At 29.8% G+C, this 19262-nt stretch overlaps 1 protein-coding gene across 2 annotated transcripts in view; it reads right to left on the bottom strand.

Moving 5' to 3' along the window:
• The window catches only part of NOVA1 (NOVA alternative splicing regulator 1), a 141017-nt gene that overhangs the window by 17694 nt on the left and 104061 nt on the right, over positions 1 to 19262 (bottom strand). Inside the window, exon 4 of one of the 2 annotated variants that reach the window (XM_011375938.2) lies at positions 9764 to 9835. The exons of the other annotated variant lie outside the window; for it this stretch is intronic. Coding sequence (XP_011374240.1) covers positions 9764 to 9835 — 72 coding nt within the window. The remainder of the gene's footprint in view (positions 1 to 9763; positions 9836 to 19262) is intronic. 2 annotated transcript variants of the gene reach the window in all.

The following is a 19262-nucleotide window of genomic DNA, read 5'->3' as shown; positions in this document are numbered from 1 at the left end:
AGTATAATGTTCTGTCTTGAGACTATGCTCTTTCTAAGAACTACCACAGCTATTGATTAAAGGGAGAACGTTGATGAAACAAACCAACCACCTTTACCTACTAGGTAGGTCAGAAGGACAAAAAAAGAGTATTGCAAATCTGTCTACTTAGCAGCCAAAACTAGACATGGCCTTCTATGCATTTTTATCAAATGCCTGAGCCATATTTGGGGTTTAAAATAAGTAACATTACAGAGCGACTATTTCATAAACTCCTTTCCCCTGCAGTGTACTGCTTTCTTCAACTGAAACTTGAAAAGTCCCAGGCTTTCCATAAACATATATTCATATGAAATCATACCCTTAAAAGGGACTTTTAAGGTCGCAAAACCTGTGTTATAATTCTAACCTGAAAATATTAACTTGCCCTTAGGGAGATCCTCTGATTCTGGTCACTGGGTGTGAAGGTCACACCATCTACACAGCAAAGCACATTACCAAACTTAGACGTTTGCAATGGAATGAATATGGTTAGGAAGCACTCATTTAACACTTTCCCACAATTTTTGGCAAGATTATTGCTAAACAATCTTAACAAATACTAATGTAATCTGCACATAAAGATCTCCAAGATTAGGGAACCTCTAACTGTATTTGATAATAGTCAAAAGATTAGTAATGGTATCTGAAAAGATAATCATCTTTTGTACAATACCTCTTCACAGATTTAAACTGTATTAATTAGTAAACCTTTTCTAATGTGCACTTTTCATAAAGTAAACTTTGTTTCCCAACACATCTTAAAAGGCTTCAGGAAACATTTCTCTAATATAGATGCCTAGTCTCAACCTAGACCTGTTAAATTAGAATCTCCATAGGTAATTCTGATGTGAAGCTAGGACTGAGAACTATTGATATATTAAGAAAAATGTAGAAAATAATTACAAATATTACACAACCATTTAATTTGGTATAATTTTAAAATATGAAACAACTGCCATTTCCTTTGTCTATTAATAAGTGCTACTTCTAGGCCTGAAGCCTCTCTTTTGATCCTTTTTGAATCTCCTTAAAAAAGCATCTCACAACTAGGAAATGAGAGTCAAGCTGCTCAAGCAGATATATAATATCAAAGACAGTCCAATCTTTTCAATCTTTTGAGACATTCCCACTTTATATTCCTTAGAACATGGCATATAGCACAACCGAAGTCATTATTTTTTCTATCTTGTTTTATAGTTTCTTAGTTAACATTAAAAAAATATATATTAAAAAAAGTTAATGAAGTTCATATTCCTTGCCATCACCCTGATGATACATGAGCACAAGATGTTTTCTGACTATTAAAAATAGGGCCATTTGTTAGCAACTTAATTTTCTTAAGTTAATATATTGCAAACACTATTCTAGGCTAATTTATGTGGCTCTAACTCATTACTTTTAATAGCTTCACTGCATAATATTCTGCATACCATAATTTATTCAGCCATGCTCCTGTTAGAGGTCAGGTTGTTTTCCAACTTTTGCCTCTCTAAATAACACTGCAACATACATCCTTGTCTCTACATTGTTATGTGTTGGTGCATTAAGTTTTACTGGATAGATTCTCAAAAGCTATGTTATAGCATTTCTTACATCAACATTGTATAAGAATGGTTATTTCCTATATTTTTGCCAGTACTTTAGAAACACACACACATTAATTTTTGCATTTGTGTCTACGGCTATGCTACCGTGAACGAGCCTGATCCTGTCTGATCTGAGAAGCTAAGCAGGATTGGTCCTGGTTAGTATTTGGATGGGAGACCACCTAGGAAGACCAGGTGCTGTAGTAGGTGTAAAAAATAAAAAAAATAAAATAAAAAATAAGGGATTGTAAGCTGACAGGGTCTTTGCAATCTGTGAGGTCAATCAAGGGTTGCCTCACCTAAAAAATAATAAATAAAAATGAAAATTTTTGCATTTGTGAAATATGTGTATTATACCCACACACAAAATTTTGTCTATCTGCTAAAAAAATTATAATCTCATGGTGTTGATTCATATAATCTTTACTTATTTTTTCCTTTTTCTCATATCAATCGAGTTCTTTGTAGATTTACTAATTCACTGTCATATCTGTTTAAAACAATTTTTCCAATGATACTGTCATCTTCTGCTTATTAATGGTGTATTCTGCTATATCAAAAAATAAAATATTTATGTACTCAAATATTTTAACCTATTCCTTTATGTTTTGGGTTTCCTTCTTCCTTAAGTAAGTCATCCTCAACTTGATTTCACACATTATAACCTCATCAGCTAGTCATACGGTTTAACCTTCAATACACTGAGATTTATTTTCATATACTGTATAGGGTGAAGGTATAAATTTATTTTCTTTCAGGTGGACAGTGAAGTATGCCAGCACCATTTATTAGATAAAACATCATTTCCTAAAATGAATTTAAATGACATTTAAATATTACTCTGTACTAGTCAGTGTTCTAAATGCTTCTCATGTATTTATTCATTTAAGAAACATGACAACTCTATGAAGTGAGCGCTGTTATTATTCACATTTTACAATGAGAAAACACACATGGCAAAGTTAAGGATGTTTCCTCAAATCAGAAAAATAGTAGTGGCAAACATTTGATTTAAAGCCCAGAATTATGGCTTGAGATCACAGTTGTCTTAATTCCTAAGTTATACTACCATTTTTAGTGTATGATAAAATACAGTAAGTTCCCATATAAATGTGGATTTACTTCTGAAATCTATATTACGTTTCAGTGACCATTATATCTGTCCGTTACTATCATATGCTTTTATTATGATAGCTTTACAGTAAACTTTAATACTGAGTGAAATACATTATCCCACACAAATATTATCCTTTTATCAATCATATCATAATTCTCAGGCACTTATTTTTTTGTATGAATATTAAATCACTTCATCTTGTTTCCCTCTTGCAGAAAACCAGAAAAAATTTCAAAGAAAATGAAAATACAATAAATTACATTTTAATTGAAAGGGATTGATACTTTTATGATATTACATCTTCCCTTCCGAAGCTGATCTAAATCTATTTACTAAGGGAATGTTTTATGTCCTTATATGAAAAAGTTCTCTTAATGTGGATTCTGTGTTTTTTTTATTCATTTTATTCTTGGAAATTTTGGGAGATCTTAATATGTATATGATGTATACTAAGTTTAGCCATAAGAAATTGTACCCAAATAGCAACAATTTTATAAGGTATATCCTAATGGTAAGCAAAGTACATAAAATCTAATGCATATAATAAAGTCAATCAGTTAATTTAAAAAGAGCATTTGAATTTCACTATTTTTCTAGAACTTTCTTAAATACATGTCTAAAAGAAACTATCCTGACATTACACATACACACACACAACACACACACACACACACACACCTCACACACATACACTGAAGAAAATGAAAATTAATTTCAATATTCTGTTGGATAATTACGATGATACTTGAGACAAGAGCCTAACTGGTCTTAAAACTGTACTCTGAGTACTACAAGAAGTAAAATAGAAGTATAACAAAGAAGGCCATGTCTCAGTAACATAACCTATTGATTCAATCAAAATTATTCTTTTTCCAGTTGGTTTACATTTTTAGAGAACTTTCGTGCAAAATTTCATTTGAAAGGGTTTTCAAAAATAAAAATATGAGTTTTAAGCATATAGACTGTAAGTCTATTCTTCCAATAATATTAGTCATTCAACAAATATTTATTGAGTACCTATTATGCTCCAGGTTAGTGCTTCTGATACATTAGAAAATAAAACAAAGATCCCTGTTCTCATGCAACTTCCTTTCTAAGAAAGCGAGACAGACAATACATAATAAATATGATAATAAGCAAAGTATATAGTATTTTACGAGGCAATGGAAAAAATGTAGCAAAATAAAAGGATTCACGAGTACTGAGATAAGGGGAGGCCAGATTGCAATATTAAACAGGATGGTCAACTAAATAAACCTTATGGAGGAGGTAAATTCTGAACAAAGATTTGAAGCTATGGAGATGTTAGCCAAGTAGAACTCTGAAATAAGAGAATTTCATGCTGAGAGAAAAACAAGAGCAAAATACTGAGGCAAGAGCATACCTAATGTCTGCAAGGGAAGGCAAACAGGTCAATTTGGCTGCAGCAGAGTGAATGACGAGGGAAGTGGTAGGAAATTAAATGAAAGTGGAAAGGGCCACATTCATTACCTCTTCCACTTGTAAACCCCAGTTATGTGGGGCCTGAGTATTACACACTATTATGGGACATCTTAGGGAAGTACATTCAAAATTATGAACATAAAATTAGGCACAGGGCCTTGTAATAAACCAGTGCAGGTGAGAAATCCTAAGGCGTAAGATCCATTAGTTTATAGTAAACCTGTCTCTCACTGGAGATGTAAATTTTGCAGATGTCAGTATATAAAAGCCGAGGTGCTCAATGAAGAGAAAGAAAAGTATAAACCCAGAAGTCTCAAGTATTAAAGCCTGGAGCACACCAACATCAAGTGGGATGAGGGGAGGAACTAGCAAAGGATTCTGAGATGCAGCACATAGCATGATACAGGATTTTTCCTGTATCAAGAGTGTGTAGTATACTGGAAGCCAAGTCTAAAAAGGACAACAAGGAAGTCGAAGTGATAAATTATGACAAATACAGTTGATAGGTAAAGTAACACGTGGATTAAGAATACACAACTGTAATAAGCAATGTGATCATCATTGATGTCCTTGGAAAAACAGTTTTGGTGGAATGGTGGAGGCAAAAACCTGATGAGTATATTTAAGAAATAATGAGAAGACAGAAATTGGAAGAGGGTAGAGACAATACTTTTGTGAGTTTTGCTACAAAGGAGTGTAAAAAAATAAGGCATTAATTAGTGGGGGGAAATGAGATTCAACGTTTTTGTTTTGTCTTTTAAGACGGGAGAAAAAAACAAACATGTATGCTGATGGGAATGATCCTATAAAGATAAAAAACTTGACAGATAAAGGATAGAGAAAATAAACTGCTGAAGGTATGTCTTTGAGTAAAAGGAAAAGGATGAGGTTTAATGTACAACTGAAATTACTAGTTTTCGATCAGAGCAGGGCAAGTTCATCTATGGTAATAGGTGAGAAGGTAGAATATGTGGGTATAAATGCTGGCTGATTAAGTACGTATGTTGATATAAGTTTATGAAGTTTTTAGTTTTTTCATTGCTTCATTTTTCTCAGTAAAGTAGGAATAATTAAGGTCAAAATCTGGGAGTGAGGAAGGAGCAAGAGATAACGGCGAGCTGTGGTAAGAACAAGTCTTAGATGGCCCCATGACCTCTGTCCCCTTGGTGTAACACCTTGTATGATACCCTTCTTTTGAGTGTTAATTCTGACTTGATTCTAATCAAGAAAATATGGCAAGGAATGGAATGTCATTACTGTGATTAAGTTATATTGCATGGCAAAGGAGGTAATAAGTCACCTCTGTGACTGGGTTCAACATATAAGACTCCATCTTGCTAGCAACACACAGTAAGGAGATCTCCTACTGGCTTTGCAAAAAGCAAATAGCTATGCTGTTAAGTGCCTGTAGAGAAGGTTCATATGGCAGGGAACTTGGGCAGCCTCTAGAATCTGAGGGCTGCCTCTTGCCTACAGCCATTAAGAAGACAGGCTCTTACATACAGCTGCAAGGAATAGAATGCTGTCATTAATCTGGACAAATTTAAAAGAGGATTGTCTCTAGTCAAGCCTTTAGATAAGAATGCACCCAGCCAATGCTCTGATTGCAGTTTTGTGAAACCATGAGCAGAAGACTCAGCTAAGCCATGCCCAGACTCTTGACCCACCCATGGAAACTTCGAGATAATAAATGTATGATGTTTAAGCCACTAAGTTTGTGGTAATCTGATACATAGCAACAGAAAACTAATGCAGAGCTTGAAAGACAACTTATGAAACAGTCATCTAAAGAGTAAAAAATGAGTAAAAAGGGTTAAAGAGTAAAAGAGTAAAAAAGGCTTATATTGTCTAACAGAGTTAAGGGCTCATTTGAGATCTTGTGGTCATTTAAAGTGGAATTTAAAGTGAGATAAGGGAGTTTTATTTGTGTTTTTCTATTACTATAACCAAGGTGCTATAGTTACCTATTTTTCATTTGTTATATATTTTGATTTATAATTTTAAATTTAACACTACATAAATAAATGTCAATAAAGCAAATTTTTCTGAAATCACTCCTTTTATCTTTTCCTGAAATTTGAGAATCCCAAGAGAGCAAAAACCAGGAACCAAAAAAATAAGGCTGAAATTTAGTTTTTAGCACCATTAACTGATTAATAAAACCATTTTGTTGAATCTTGAAGTGACTGAAACATTTATTATCAACAACTTAGAACTGTTTAAACCAAGTGACTCTGACTCTGTTTTGTTAAGTTTAAACATATTGCTTAAATAATCTACTTATATCTTTACATTTGCTTCATATTTAAAATACCATATGTAAAAAATGTCAAACTTGCATCTTGTAATATGCAAATCAAAAAAAAAAAAGCATGTTGTAAAACTATTAGCCCTACTTTTTTTCTCAAAGGGAAATAAGAGCAATTTGATTAATTAAACAAGTAACGGTATTTTTGCTAGAGAAAAAAATAACTGTAGTGTAATTTATCTTAAAAAGAACAGAGACTTTGATTAGAGTTGAAAAAGCAGCAATACTACTATCTTAGAATTTTTCTTTAAAGATAAAACTCAGTTTTAATATGCTGTACGCTATATCCTTTATCATCTTAAAGGATAGTTGTTCTTTTTCATTACTATTTGAAAGTTATTTCAGAAAAAGTAAAATAAATATAACCTAACTTAAAATGGTGAATACTACTACATTCTAAAAATTGTATGGTTTTAATAGTTAATGAATTTATTTCTTACTTCAACCCTATGCGGTACTATTACCCGAATTTCAAAAACGGGAAACTGAGACCCAATTTACGCAGCAAGTAACTGGCAGAACAAGGATGTGATCAAAAGCAATTTGGCTCCAGTCCTGAGTTTTAGCCTTCATTATGATAGCCTTTCAATTTCCGGGCGTAAATTATTATAGAGCCACAAACCTTGCAGTTACAGTCTGTCAGTCTGTGGAAACAATTTGAACTATGGAAACATGAGGGTAGGAATGTTAAATTCAGTATGTACTGAAATATACAGTCATTTAAAAAAAAAAAGAAAAGATTTTTTAAATGTGGAAACTGCAGATAAAACTTCCTCTTTGATGTATTTTCTGTGCTTTTAATTTTTAGGTTTTCTGAACACTAAGTCTCTTATTTCTTTTTATCACATTATACAAACAAACTATTCTGGAACTAGAACTCAGTCATAACTCATTTAGCTATTATTGATGAAAATGACAAAAATAGTTGTCTGTATGTATTTTATATTGGTTTACAAAAATTTGCATAGAAAATGTTGATACTTTTAACAGCAGAATGTATCATATTAACTAGAACGCATATATAATAATTAAAAATTTTTTGTACCATTTTTTCCAGTTATAAAATTGGAGACATACTTGCTAAATTACTAAGAATAAAGCAAACTTAAACAGCAATAAAAATTATTTTCTTATAGGTTTAAAAGACTATTTTAATTATGGAGAGTTTAAGATTATTATATTAGAACCCATTTTTCTATCTTGGTTACCCTTATAGATCTGTCAATACAGTAGTGATGTTGATTTAATTAGGACTATATACAAGAAACGACTGTGAGTTACTTAAAGTCTGAATGAACAAGAAGAACCAAATTACCATCTATCTTACGTGAATAGATTATTGGGAAACACTCTAGGGAATAAAATAATTACTAATAACATCAAGATGGATGATGACTATAATTCTTTCAATGAATTTAAGAATTTTGTTTTGTTCCTCTTTTATATTTTACCTCATGTTATCCAGAAGATACTATGCTTATTTGTACAAGAACAGAAGACAACCAAATATAAATAAAATACATTTAATAAATATAACTGAGTATAGTGGAAAGAGTATAAAACCACAAATGACTTATTATTTTAAATTAGAAAAGTATTAGATTTGGCAGAGGTAGATGTAGTAACATATCTTGAGGGTAGAAATATATTAGTAAACTTCAACATATAATTAGCCTTTATAAAAAATCATTTTATATAAATTCACATTCATATAAAATAAATAAAAGAAAATACAAATCTAACTTCATAGACAAAATTATTGAGATTCTTTTTTCTTTCTAGAGCCAGGATTTTTACTTTTTATGTTGAGAAAAAGTTTTGTTTTTTATTGCAGTGGTACTCGTTTATCTTGTTTTTGTTTGAAAAAGAATAATGAAATATAATAAGAGAAACATTAAAAACATAAAGTCAGTTGTTTTCCCATTAGTTTTCTATATCATATAATTAAAGCTCATATAATAGATAAGGTATATAAAGTAAAAGTGTATGTACACTTTTTAACTTCAGGCATCAATGACACAAGTTTGGTTCTCCCTTTGTATAGTACCATTTCCTTCAAAGAGAAGTGCTGAGTTTCATCACTAGAAATGTGTAATTTTTAAACCAATTTATTGGGGCTAAAATGTGAGCATTTTAAAGTATTTTTAAAGTCTGAAGGGAATGCTACAGCATATAACAAAAGTCAAACTTCTATAGAATAACATCTTAACTTTTCCTAGGTTGCAAAAGTATTAGGATCAATAAATGGGCAATAGAATTCTGATAGCCTTACGGTAGATCATATGCAAAAGCCACAGTTAATATATTAGCAAATATAATTCAAAGTTAATAATTTATTAGTTAACTCTATAAAAATATATTAAAAGATAAGCTTTTATTTAATATTTAAATAATTCTATAAGGCCAGTATTAGTAAAAAAGTGAAAATATTAATGAAAATAACATTTCTCACCTAAATGAAGCTCGACTCAGGCAAAATGAAAATGTGTTTAATCATTTTAATAAATATATGTTTTTTCAACAATTGTGAAGTTAAAGTACAGTATGGCTCTGAATTACATAAAATATTTTAGATGATTTTCTTAAATGTGCCAAAAATAACTACATTTTTAAAGAATGACCTACAAATATTCAGTACCAAAACAATCATAAAATCAAACAAATCAGATCTATTTCTAATTGCAGTTTGCCATTCCAGCAAAGAAAATGTTTCTATTAAATTCTAAGAAAATACCATTTCCTGAGTTGTTAAACAGCATCAAAATTGTCACAAATACCAATTTTCAGTTACTTTTAGATTTCTAGAAATGCTTTTCATCCAAAGTTTAAAACTGTTTACATATTAAGGAATGTCTGAAATAAAAAAAACAAATGAAAATGCATTCACTTTTAAAGATATACCTTTGCTCAATAAGTCACATTTATACATTTATTTTTTACATGTATTCTGAACTTATATAGCAAAGAATCCTAGGAAGAAACAATAAGGGATATTATAAACACGAATTCAAAAATAACCCTCAGAACTCCATAAAGTCATCATTATTTTAAGGGGAAAATCCAAAATTTTAGTAGTCTGCCATCTACATATATTTTTGTTATCTAAAGTTAAAAAGGCATATAAATTTTCAGAAATAATTGATATTTCTTTCTCAGGTTATCTGGAATCTGATCATGGTGTACATATGTGAATGAACGAATACATCCTTAACCCACCATTATCTTTTTTCCAGTGTGCAGGCAATCACCCGTGAAAAGTATGGTGTAGATGACAGGATGATACTGTACCTGATTAGCTCTGGAGGTGGTCATGGGATCAGATGGAGAGGACTTGGTGGTAGTTGGGGAAGATGGCAATGTCTGGGAACAAAGCAGTTCAGGAGCAAATCAACCTTTATAAGCCTTAAACTGATTATTTAAATAAAACAAAATAAAATAAAATGTAATATAACGAGAACAAAATCCTATGAACAATTTTTTCTCCTATTCATTCAAATTTAATGGAATTTAAGATCAATTAAATAACTAATGCATGTAAATATGCATGCATAAGCATGTAAAAATAAATTCATGACTTGAAATCATGATGGTGACTGATAAAAATTCACATGAGTATTAAAGGTATCCTGACCATATTCATGAATAGTAGTCTCTTTTCTTTCCCTCTGTTTTCTTGGGTGAAAAGAGATGTCAAACAAAAATTCAAGAAATTCAATGAATAAAACTTAAAGAGTCATTTTCCTATCAATGAATACAGTCGGGGATTGGAAGAAGTGGTGAAATGAAGTTTACTTTGGCATAAAAGTATCCACCTACTTAATATGTTGAACATCACCAACAAGTTGATTCCACATGAATTTAGGGATCCACATTTAAAAGCAATTAAATTTGCAGTTCTGAGTTCTTAATATCACATTCTCTTCTAAAATATTAATTTTTAATAAATTTAGAGCCCGTCTGAAAATGTAAACATTAACTTCATATTAATAAACAAGTAACTAATAGCATTTTAACAAATTGCCATAATACTTCTATCATTTATGCTAAATACTAAAATTTAATATAGATGAAGGGAATAATATATTGCAGCATCATCAGCCTGTGTTAAAAATAAGCACAAAAGTATTAGGAATCTTATTAATTGCTCGCTTCCCTTCTAAACACTCATATACATTACATATAAAATGTTTTATGAGAGCATAATATACTTGTTGACTACTTCATTAAAATATTTTAAAAGCTTCTCATGTCTAAAAGGATAACCTTAAAGTGTAAAATGTTAAAAAAAAATTTTTCTTTTAAAAAAGTATATTCTCCCTCAGCAAATAGCATTGCTTAAGTAGTACCCTGAATAGATAATATTTCTTACTAGATGAAATAGGGTAGTTTTATAGTATAGACACAACTCAGTATGAAGTTATATTATTATATATCCATCAAAATTACTCAGATATGAGCAAAAGCATAACTTTAAAGGTTTAGCAGCATTAGGAAAAGCAGGTGAAATTACTTAATGTAGTCATATTTGTGCATTTAAGATTCAAAAGTTCTCATCTGGGTGGAAAAAACAATTAGGAGTGAAAGAGAGGATAAATTCACAAACTCCTGCTTAACTCCCTGTTCTCCAATAATGAAGTCAGGTTGGTTCTAACATCAGATCATGTTGTAAACAGTCCACGTCTCAAGGAAAAACCTAAGCTACTTTGAGGAAAACTAGACTTAGTGCTGAAGCATATCAAGATTTTTGTTAAATCATGTTTAAAAGAGGGAAGGGAGCTACATTCAGAAGTAAAACCACAAAAACCTCAAATACTTTATTTTTGTTGTTTGTAATAAACTCCTATCATTTCTCAAAAGAGACTAATTTTCAGTCATTAAAAATTTCCCTAATGTTTTCTTTTCCTTGCAATACTATGCTGAACATATACTGTTTACTTCATGTTACTATATGCACTATAAATTGAACAGTAAAGGTTTCATTTTCCCATCTCTGGTTACAATTGTTATTGCAGAGAATTCCTGTGAGTAGTTAGCATATATTTAAAAATCTACTCTGTACTAATCTTACTAATAATGAGGTTGCTGACTAAATATATGTGAAATAGATCTATTACTTATTTCTCTCAATATAGGTTAGAATCCAAGTTCATTAACCTACAGAAGCACAAGGTATGTGTACTGGGCTCTTCTATTTCCATCAATTTCCATCAAGGTAAAATCAACCTGAAGTACCACAGGCTTATTATGACATCCACTTGCCCTGGATTTGAATTCTCAACAAAGTCTTAAAATATTACAAAGAACTAACTGTGGAAAAAGTAGTAATATCAAGTGGCTGAGAATTTGTAGTAACTCAGAACAATATTATCTTCTATTAATTTATTCGATACCTTTCTTTTTGCTTGGCATATATATGAAATATTGGGTATGTATTATTAATAATTGGCATAACTCATATTCATCAACACTGCCCTTAGTAATTCAAATGCTGTTTCTTTCCCACAGAAATAAAAACAACAATTTTAAACTTCTGAGACACTGTTAATATATTTAAACTCATTAAAGATTTGGTGATTAAACATCATAAGAAATTAGAGTTTAATATTTTAAACGAACAGGTGAAAATCATATAAGTTTGGGCTTCAAGGAATAAGATTGTCAAAACATTACAGTAAATTGTTTCTAAACATATTTTCTTGGTTTAAATTCCTAAAATAATGGATATGTAATGAAATAAAGATGTGATGAGTTTTCCAGCTATTTGCATATAGATACTTTTAAAGTCAAAAGTCTCCTCCCTCTACAAATTAACTTAAAGAGATTCCAGAAAGCTTATATTTCAGTTAATTTTTAAAATACTAGTTGCAAAAACTGTTCTAATACACAGATAAATATAAATATACTAAAGTAATGTCTTTACCTTAAAAGGCTCTATTAATTAACAAAACAGCTTTGATAGATATTCTTATCTGTTCCACACAGATAAGTAGAACAGAAAAATCCATAAGAAATATTTAAATGTACAATGTTTGTTTCCCTCATATTTTATAAACAAAATGTTTACTCCTATTTACTATATAGACTTCAAGTTTAGTGGTTTCGAATTAAAAATTATTCATTTAGTAAAATTTCTGATTTACATCATGAAGATGTAACTAAATCTCCATGTAGCAACAATATTAAAATATTAGTTATAAATAATATTTAAAAAGACACACTCCTTTAATTTTTTTAAACATTTAGCATGAAGTGTGCATTTTTAAAGCACAATTTTACCATTCACATGGAAAATAATATTTTTATTTACATGAACTGAATGACTGCTTAAGGATTCTACTTTAACCCTGAAGGCTAAATTTCTTATTGCAGAGAAATTTGAAGTGTTTTAAATTTTAAAACAGTAGATTCTTTGGAATATAGTTTTTAAAAATTTAAGAGTTAACAATAGGTATTTAGTTAAAAGGTAGATGTAACTAGGCTTTTAGGAATAAGAATTAAAAAGTAAATACAAATTTTAAGATGCATTCTTGTTAACAAGCTACAGTGTGCTGGATGAAAATATTGCTATAAATAATCTCTATAATAAATATGGCTTACCTTTAAGCAAATCTATGGTAACAGACTGTCAGAACCTCTGATACTTATAGGTATAGTGAGAGCAGCAATGAACAACAAATCTCAACTGTAATTTGGACTCTATCATAGCTAACTGAGTAATTCTACTTAAGCAGTCATCTTCCTAAACTTCTGTGTTGAGTTCTATTAAATACATCTGTATACTGCTCTATAAAAAATAATGAATAAAATATTTAGATATGTAATTTTCATCTTTGGTTTTTCATCCTGACTAGTATCCACCCCTTCCTATAATTTCTGAACTACCTGGAACCTCTCGGCCCTAATAAAAACATGTGTTGTCCAATTTCAACAGGTCTTTCATATTTATTCTTATTTTATAGCTTATTTTCTAATAACTGCTATTCTACATTTTACCCTTCTCTTCAACAATTCAATTCCATGTATCTTATCTTACTTTCAATTGATATTCTTTATCACTTGAAAGAAATCATGACTTCCCAGAATGAGCTTCCTCAGATACCACAACTGACCTCATCCCAACTTTTTCAAGCCACTCTTTGCCCCCCATCTTCCCATTCTTTTCATTGTCGACAAAATTGTGATTTCGTACTCAGACCTCCTACTCTTCATACTCCAGGATCTTAACACTTTAAATTGTATCTTTTCACCTTTCCTGAGTCACCTTGTTCCTTCAGTAACCTCATCCTTAATTTCTATACCCTTTCAATTCCTTTTTATTCTTTAACATAAGCCATTCCCTCTTGAGTAGCAAAGGTTGTGTGAGCTTCTCTGATCTAACTTATATTTTTCTCCTTTGTATATCCAAAATATCAAATCAGCAGTTTTCCACACTTCACAAATTTTTTTCTTTTTACCTAAACAGCCTCTTTACCTTTAGGAAATAATATTAGGAAACAATCACTTTGCTCTCACCATGTAATTCAAACTAACTTTTAAAATCACCAATTATTCCTATTTAAAAAAATAGTTACTTTTTACTTTTGTACTTTTCTTTGGGTATTTGATTCTTTTTAACATCTTTCCTCATACTTTCCTTATTTTTTCTCACAGGAAAGATTACTGATTTCCCTTTCATCTTTATGATTTATAAAGCATACTTACTAGGAACCAGGTATAGTTCTACTCAGTTAATACTCAAAATATCTGTATGAAATAGATAAATAATACTATCCCCATATTATAGGTAAAGAAGTGGAGGTACAGAGAAACAAAACAACTTGCTCAAAGGTACACAGCTGGTAAATTAAAGAGCCAGGATTTGAACCTTGGCAGTCTTGTTCCAGATCCTATGCACTTTAATTTTTCTGAAAACTATTTCTTTAGTTCATTTCTTTGCTTTTTATTCTCTCCTACGATGAAGGTGCAAGTAAAATTATCTCCTCTATTGCAATCAAGTATCTATATTTTCAGTTTTAGAGTCTCACTTATGTTTCTATCAAAGAAAAAAAAACATACTATTTACAATTCAACTTTCCTGAAACAAACAAACAGGTGTCTGACTAAAATTCACTTGTTTGCTTTCAAGCTTCGCCATTATGCTAGGCTCAAAACCATATATAGTCATTTTTTATTCTTTCTTCACCCTTTTGGAACTAGAACAAATCAGTCTCAAAGGCTTACAAGGTTTACTTTGAAATCTCTTTCAACTTCATGCATTTGTCTCAACTTTCACCACCAAAAAAGAAATTAAATGTTATCATCTTGTTTTTAAAATATTGCCTAGTCTTTCTTTCATTTTTTTTGCCTAGTCTCCTAGCTTCACTCTGATAGACATTCTATTTTAACTGAAGTTCTCTTCTTAGAGAATCTTATTCAAGACTTTGAAAAGTTCCCCAAGAGAGAAATCTATTGGATTTCTATTACCATTATTGCTGATTCTCATTCTTAACCACAAAACTTCTTTTTTTTTTTTTGCCTGACAAAGATTAACATCCCCTGGATTTCTGTTACATAAAAAAAGGTTTAGAAATATTATCTTCCAAACCTTCAAATCTAAAGATCTGTATAGCAGAACAGTTAGCTAATTGTCATAGTTCTTGTTTTCTCCTACCAACAGCTATATCCACAAGCACCCTAAGATTCTACCTGAATTTTCAGCACAGAAGAGAACAAAATGCAAAGGCACCTCCTTTTTTTCATAACCTTCCAGAGAAATTAAAAGGGCTCTTTGGAGAAATATTAAGAAGAATCTATAGTTTATAGAACGTCTTTCAGGCAGCTATCCCTATCGAACATTATTTCTGCTCAACTCTAACACAAATGTTCCACTTCTATTAAGATTGTCTCTTTACTATTCAACAATTATGGTATTTTTTTCTTTAAATCCACATGGTTTCATGTGTCTAAAATAAGCTTTTATCTTTCTTCTCCTCTAAACAGATAATTCCTATACAATCTTCTAGGTTCAGATGTCAATAGCCTGCACTTCTTTCACACTCCTCTGAACTTTTGTAGTACGTTTATATTGTAGTTTTGGTCTATATACAAATACAGTTTTATAAATTAAGCATTTATGATCTCTCACAAACTAGTTGTAGAGAACAAGGGCTGTAATTTAATATATTTTGCAATTCACTAAGAAGGCATTTAATAAATTCATGATTGAATGACTGAATAATGAACAAATTATGTACTATTTTGCGAATATTTCATGACGAAAGTAAAATTCTTTGGGCGAAACGAAACTTTTGACATCGTAATTTGTTTTCTTAAATATAAGAGAATTCTTTATGTGTCTATAACTATTTCTTAATGTAGTTTTCTTAAAAACACACTTGAGCCAAAAAGGAAAGAAGTTGCTGAAAATCTGTAATAGACAAAGGAAGTTAACAAATGCTAACTATATTACTGGTTTGTGGTTTCTACTATGTTTGGGGGTTCATCATATTGGCTCATTATGTATAAACAACCACACTTGGAGATTCGAGGGATTTAACAATAAGAGGAAAAGTTACAATAATCCTGTGGATGTGGGGGTGAGGAGGAAGTATAAAGCTCAAAACATAAAAAGGTAGAAATGAAAAAATATCTACCAAAATATCTGGGCTAAGAAATGCTCCAGGAATGAGTTCAGAGCTTCTAGGCACACAAGGTCTAAATTATTTGAAGATTGTTGAATGTCTATGTTTTGTGTGTCCTAAAAATAACAACAGTATGTTCCATGTTGAAATTAATATGTTTAATTTTGGTTTATTGGCTCTTGTTGCATATCTGTTTCTCAGTATACTGTCTTGTAAAGTAAGCACAATGGTATTGTGCTCCTCATGATAGTCCCCTGATGTTAAGATTATAGAACAGAAACTATAATATTTTGATGATATTCAACAAATATTATTATTGTCATTTTGAATATAAAATATTAGTGTCTCTCTGTACCAGCAAATAAACATTTGATTTAAATTAAAAAGAAAAAAACATATTTGGGAATTAAGAATTGAATATTTCACAACAGTTAATATCTGAAGTTGGATGTCATGCTAAATTTCATCGTTTTACTATGTGAAAGATTTACAAGACCAGTATGTACTACTTTCCTAAGAAACTATTCTTGACAACTGATTTAGTCAGTAAAGGTAAGTTTTATTTGGGCAGAATATGGTGGTTCATGCAATTTATTTGACTACTAACTAAATGTATCTAGAGTGCATAATTCAGAATATAGTAATTTATTAAAAGCCCATAATCAATGGTGCAAAATGATAACTTTTAAAGCAAGTTTTTTATTTGTTTAGAACTGTGACTTATTGTTTTAAGTCTAAATTACATGTTATAAATTATATATATTTGCAAGCAAAAGCTTAAAATTATCAATCATAAAAATAAACATGTAATAAACATTAAGAATCTATTTCATATTCAACATGAATTCAGTTCTATGCAAATGTTACATTTTCTAGTTCCAGTATTTTTTAAAACTCTAATTTTATTCTTTGCATAATCTTAAATAGAAGAAAATTCTTAAAAATGTTTTAAAGAAATTATTTTTAAAAAATTAACTTCAGGACTGAAGCCCAAAGTAAATGCAAATATTATATCTTTAGTTAAGGAAAAAACTATCATTCTAAAGGCAATATTATGATTCTATGTATTAAAATCAAAGACATATAAATATCATATGAAATATGTTTTTATCTATTCTAGCAGAAATGATTTATTTTAGACATTATTTTACACAGGATAACCAGCACAATTTCTTCAGATATAAAATCATGGTTATTTAAATTTACACACAAGAATTATTATTTAGAGAGTGGTCCAACAAAAGTCTTAAATTGGTAAAACAGGATACCTAGAATGTTAAGAGAATTTTACACTTAGAGCATAAAAAACTGTTGATCTATAAAATTTTAGAAAAATGATCTCTCTTCTAGATTTTTAAGTAAATTTTTAAATTTTACATTTATGAAGAAAATATTTAAGTGTTAAATATATTGCCCTACTATATTTATGGTACTTTTTTGATAAATCTTTTAAAATGATACTCTAGTTCACATACATTATTAATTACATAAATATTAAAAATCAACAATAATTTTAATTCCATAAATATCTATAAAGCTCACATTAATGCAAATAAACAAAAGTAAAACAATCACTATTTTTTAACACTTATCTTGAATTTAAATAAGAAAAAGGCAAATAAAATAAGCCAAACACTTTTAAATTCTTCGTAAATTTAAATATTTTCATAAATCTATACTGGTACTGGAGATGTAGTAGCTTATAAAACTCATATTGCCTTAGAGAAAACTGGAATTTTAACGATGATTCAGGGACCATTATTTGATGGTATTAGCTATTTATTATTATAAAAATAATAAAAATTCATTCATGTCATTGTCCTGAATATATTGCTAGTGATATATTATTCAAAATACATTGTATGTTTACTTTTCAAAAAATCAAGATGTTCATCCCATTCATAAATGTTTGAATTTTCTCACAGAAATTACAAAAGAAAAGGAAGAATAGGTTGGATTAAGGCAGAAAGTCATTAGATCCCTACACTTAAGTGCTAATTCTGTAAATCCTTAGCCTCAGGTAATTTTAGCCCTGAGGTCTTTAGAATCTGGATAGTTATAGAATCACTTCCAAAGCATCAGTTTCAGGAATATTTTTTGTATTCACCTAGCACATTTCAAACTATATATGTCTGTGAAGAATAAAAGAATATACTGGTGTTTGGAGCTTTAAAATATTTACAATCTGCCATGTATAAAATAAAAGCTACTTTCTTAAAAATAGTAAAGGGCATATAAACTGAACCATATTGACACTGACAAAGAGTATAAAATGAATGATTTTATATGGAATAATAGCTACTTTGTCATAATTTAAACATGAAAGGACTTTTTTAAAGAGAATTAACAGAAATTGAATATTAGCCTATAGTTTGAAAATATTTGCCTAATTAGTAATTTCTACATTTGTATTTGATTAGCCAGCCTTATATTTTTCTATATATCAGTAAAATTATAATAGATTCATAACATTGTTTAGTATAAAATATTTTTCAAATCAGAAACATGAAATTAATAAATTATAAGCTACATTTCAAATTTATTATAGTGAACATATAATATTTAATTCTATAAATTAAATATTCTGTGAATTAATGAAGAATAATACATTTCTTTTGAAGGCATAATCTATTAATAATATGATCACCAATTAAGTAGTTAATATAAAAGGGCGAATGCAGAAACAATAATTATAAACATAAATTAGCAAATAAATTTGAGAATTTAAAAGAGTTTATGGGAAGAATCTACCTTATTTAATATTGAAAAAATGTCATTTTTCTCCTACATCATGTCAACCATATTCACTCGTAAAAATTCACACTGTCATTTATCAAGTAAAATTTTTGTTACAGAAAATCCCACACATTAAAAATGAACATTGGCCCTTTATGATATATACACACACACACACACACACACACACACACACACACACACACACACACACACATACATACACACATATATATATACTACACAACTTATACAGAACATAATAGCTGATTTGTAACAACGAACTGTTTGCTAGGTACAAAAGTATACTTATACATATTTGTTGATAAACAATGTTGAACATGACAATTAACAAAACAGGAGTTTTGTGTATAATAACTATACTGAAGACTAAATACTAAAAATATGGTATTTGAAATTTTGAGGATATA

This window comes from Pteropus vampyrus, unplaced genomic scaffold, assembly GCF_000151845.1.
Source record: "Pteropus vampyrus isolate Shadow unplaced genomic scaffold, Pvam_2.0 Scaffold281, whole genome shotgun sequence".
In the NCBI taxonomy this organism is placed as follows: Eukaryota; Metazoa; Chordata; class Mammalia; order Chiroptera; family Pteropodidae; genus Pteropus; species Pteropus vampyrus.
This window is presented reverse-complemented; position numbering and strand designations above follow the sequence as displayed.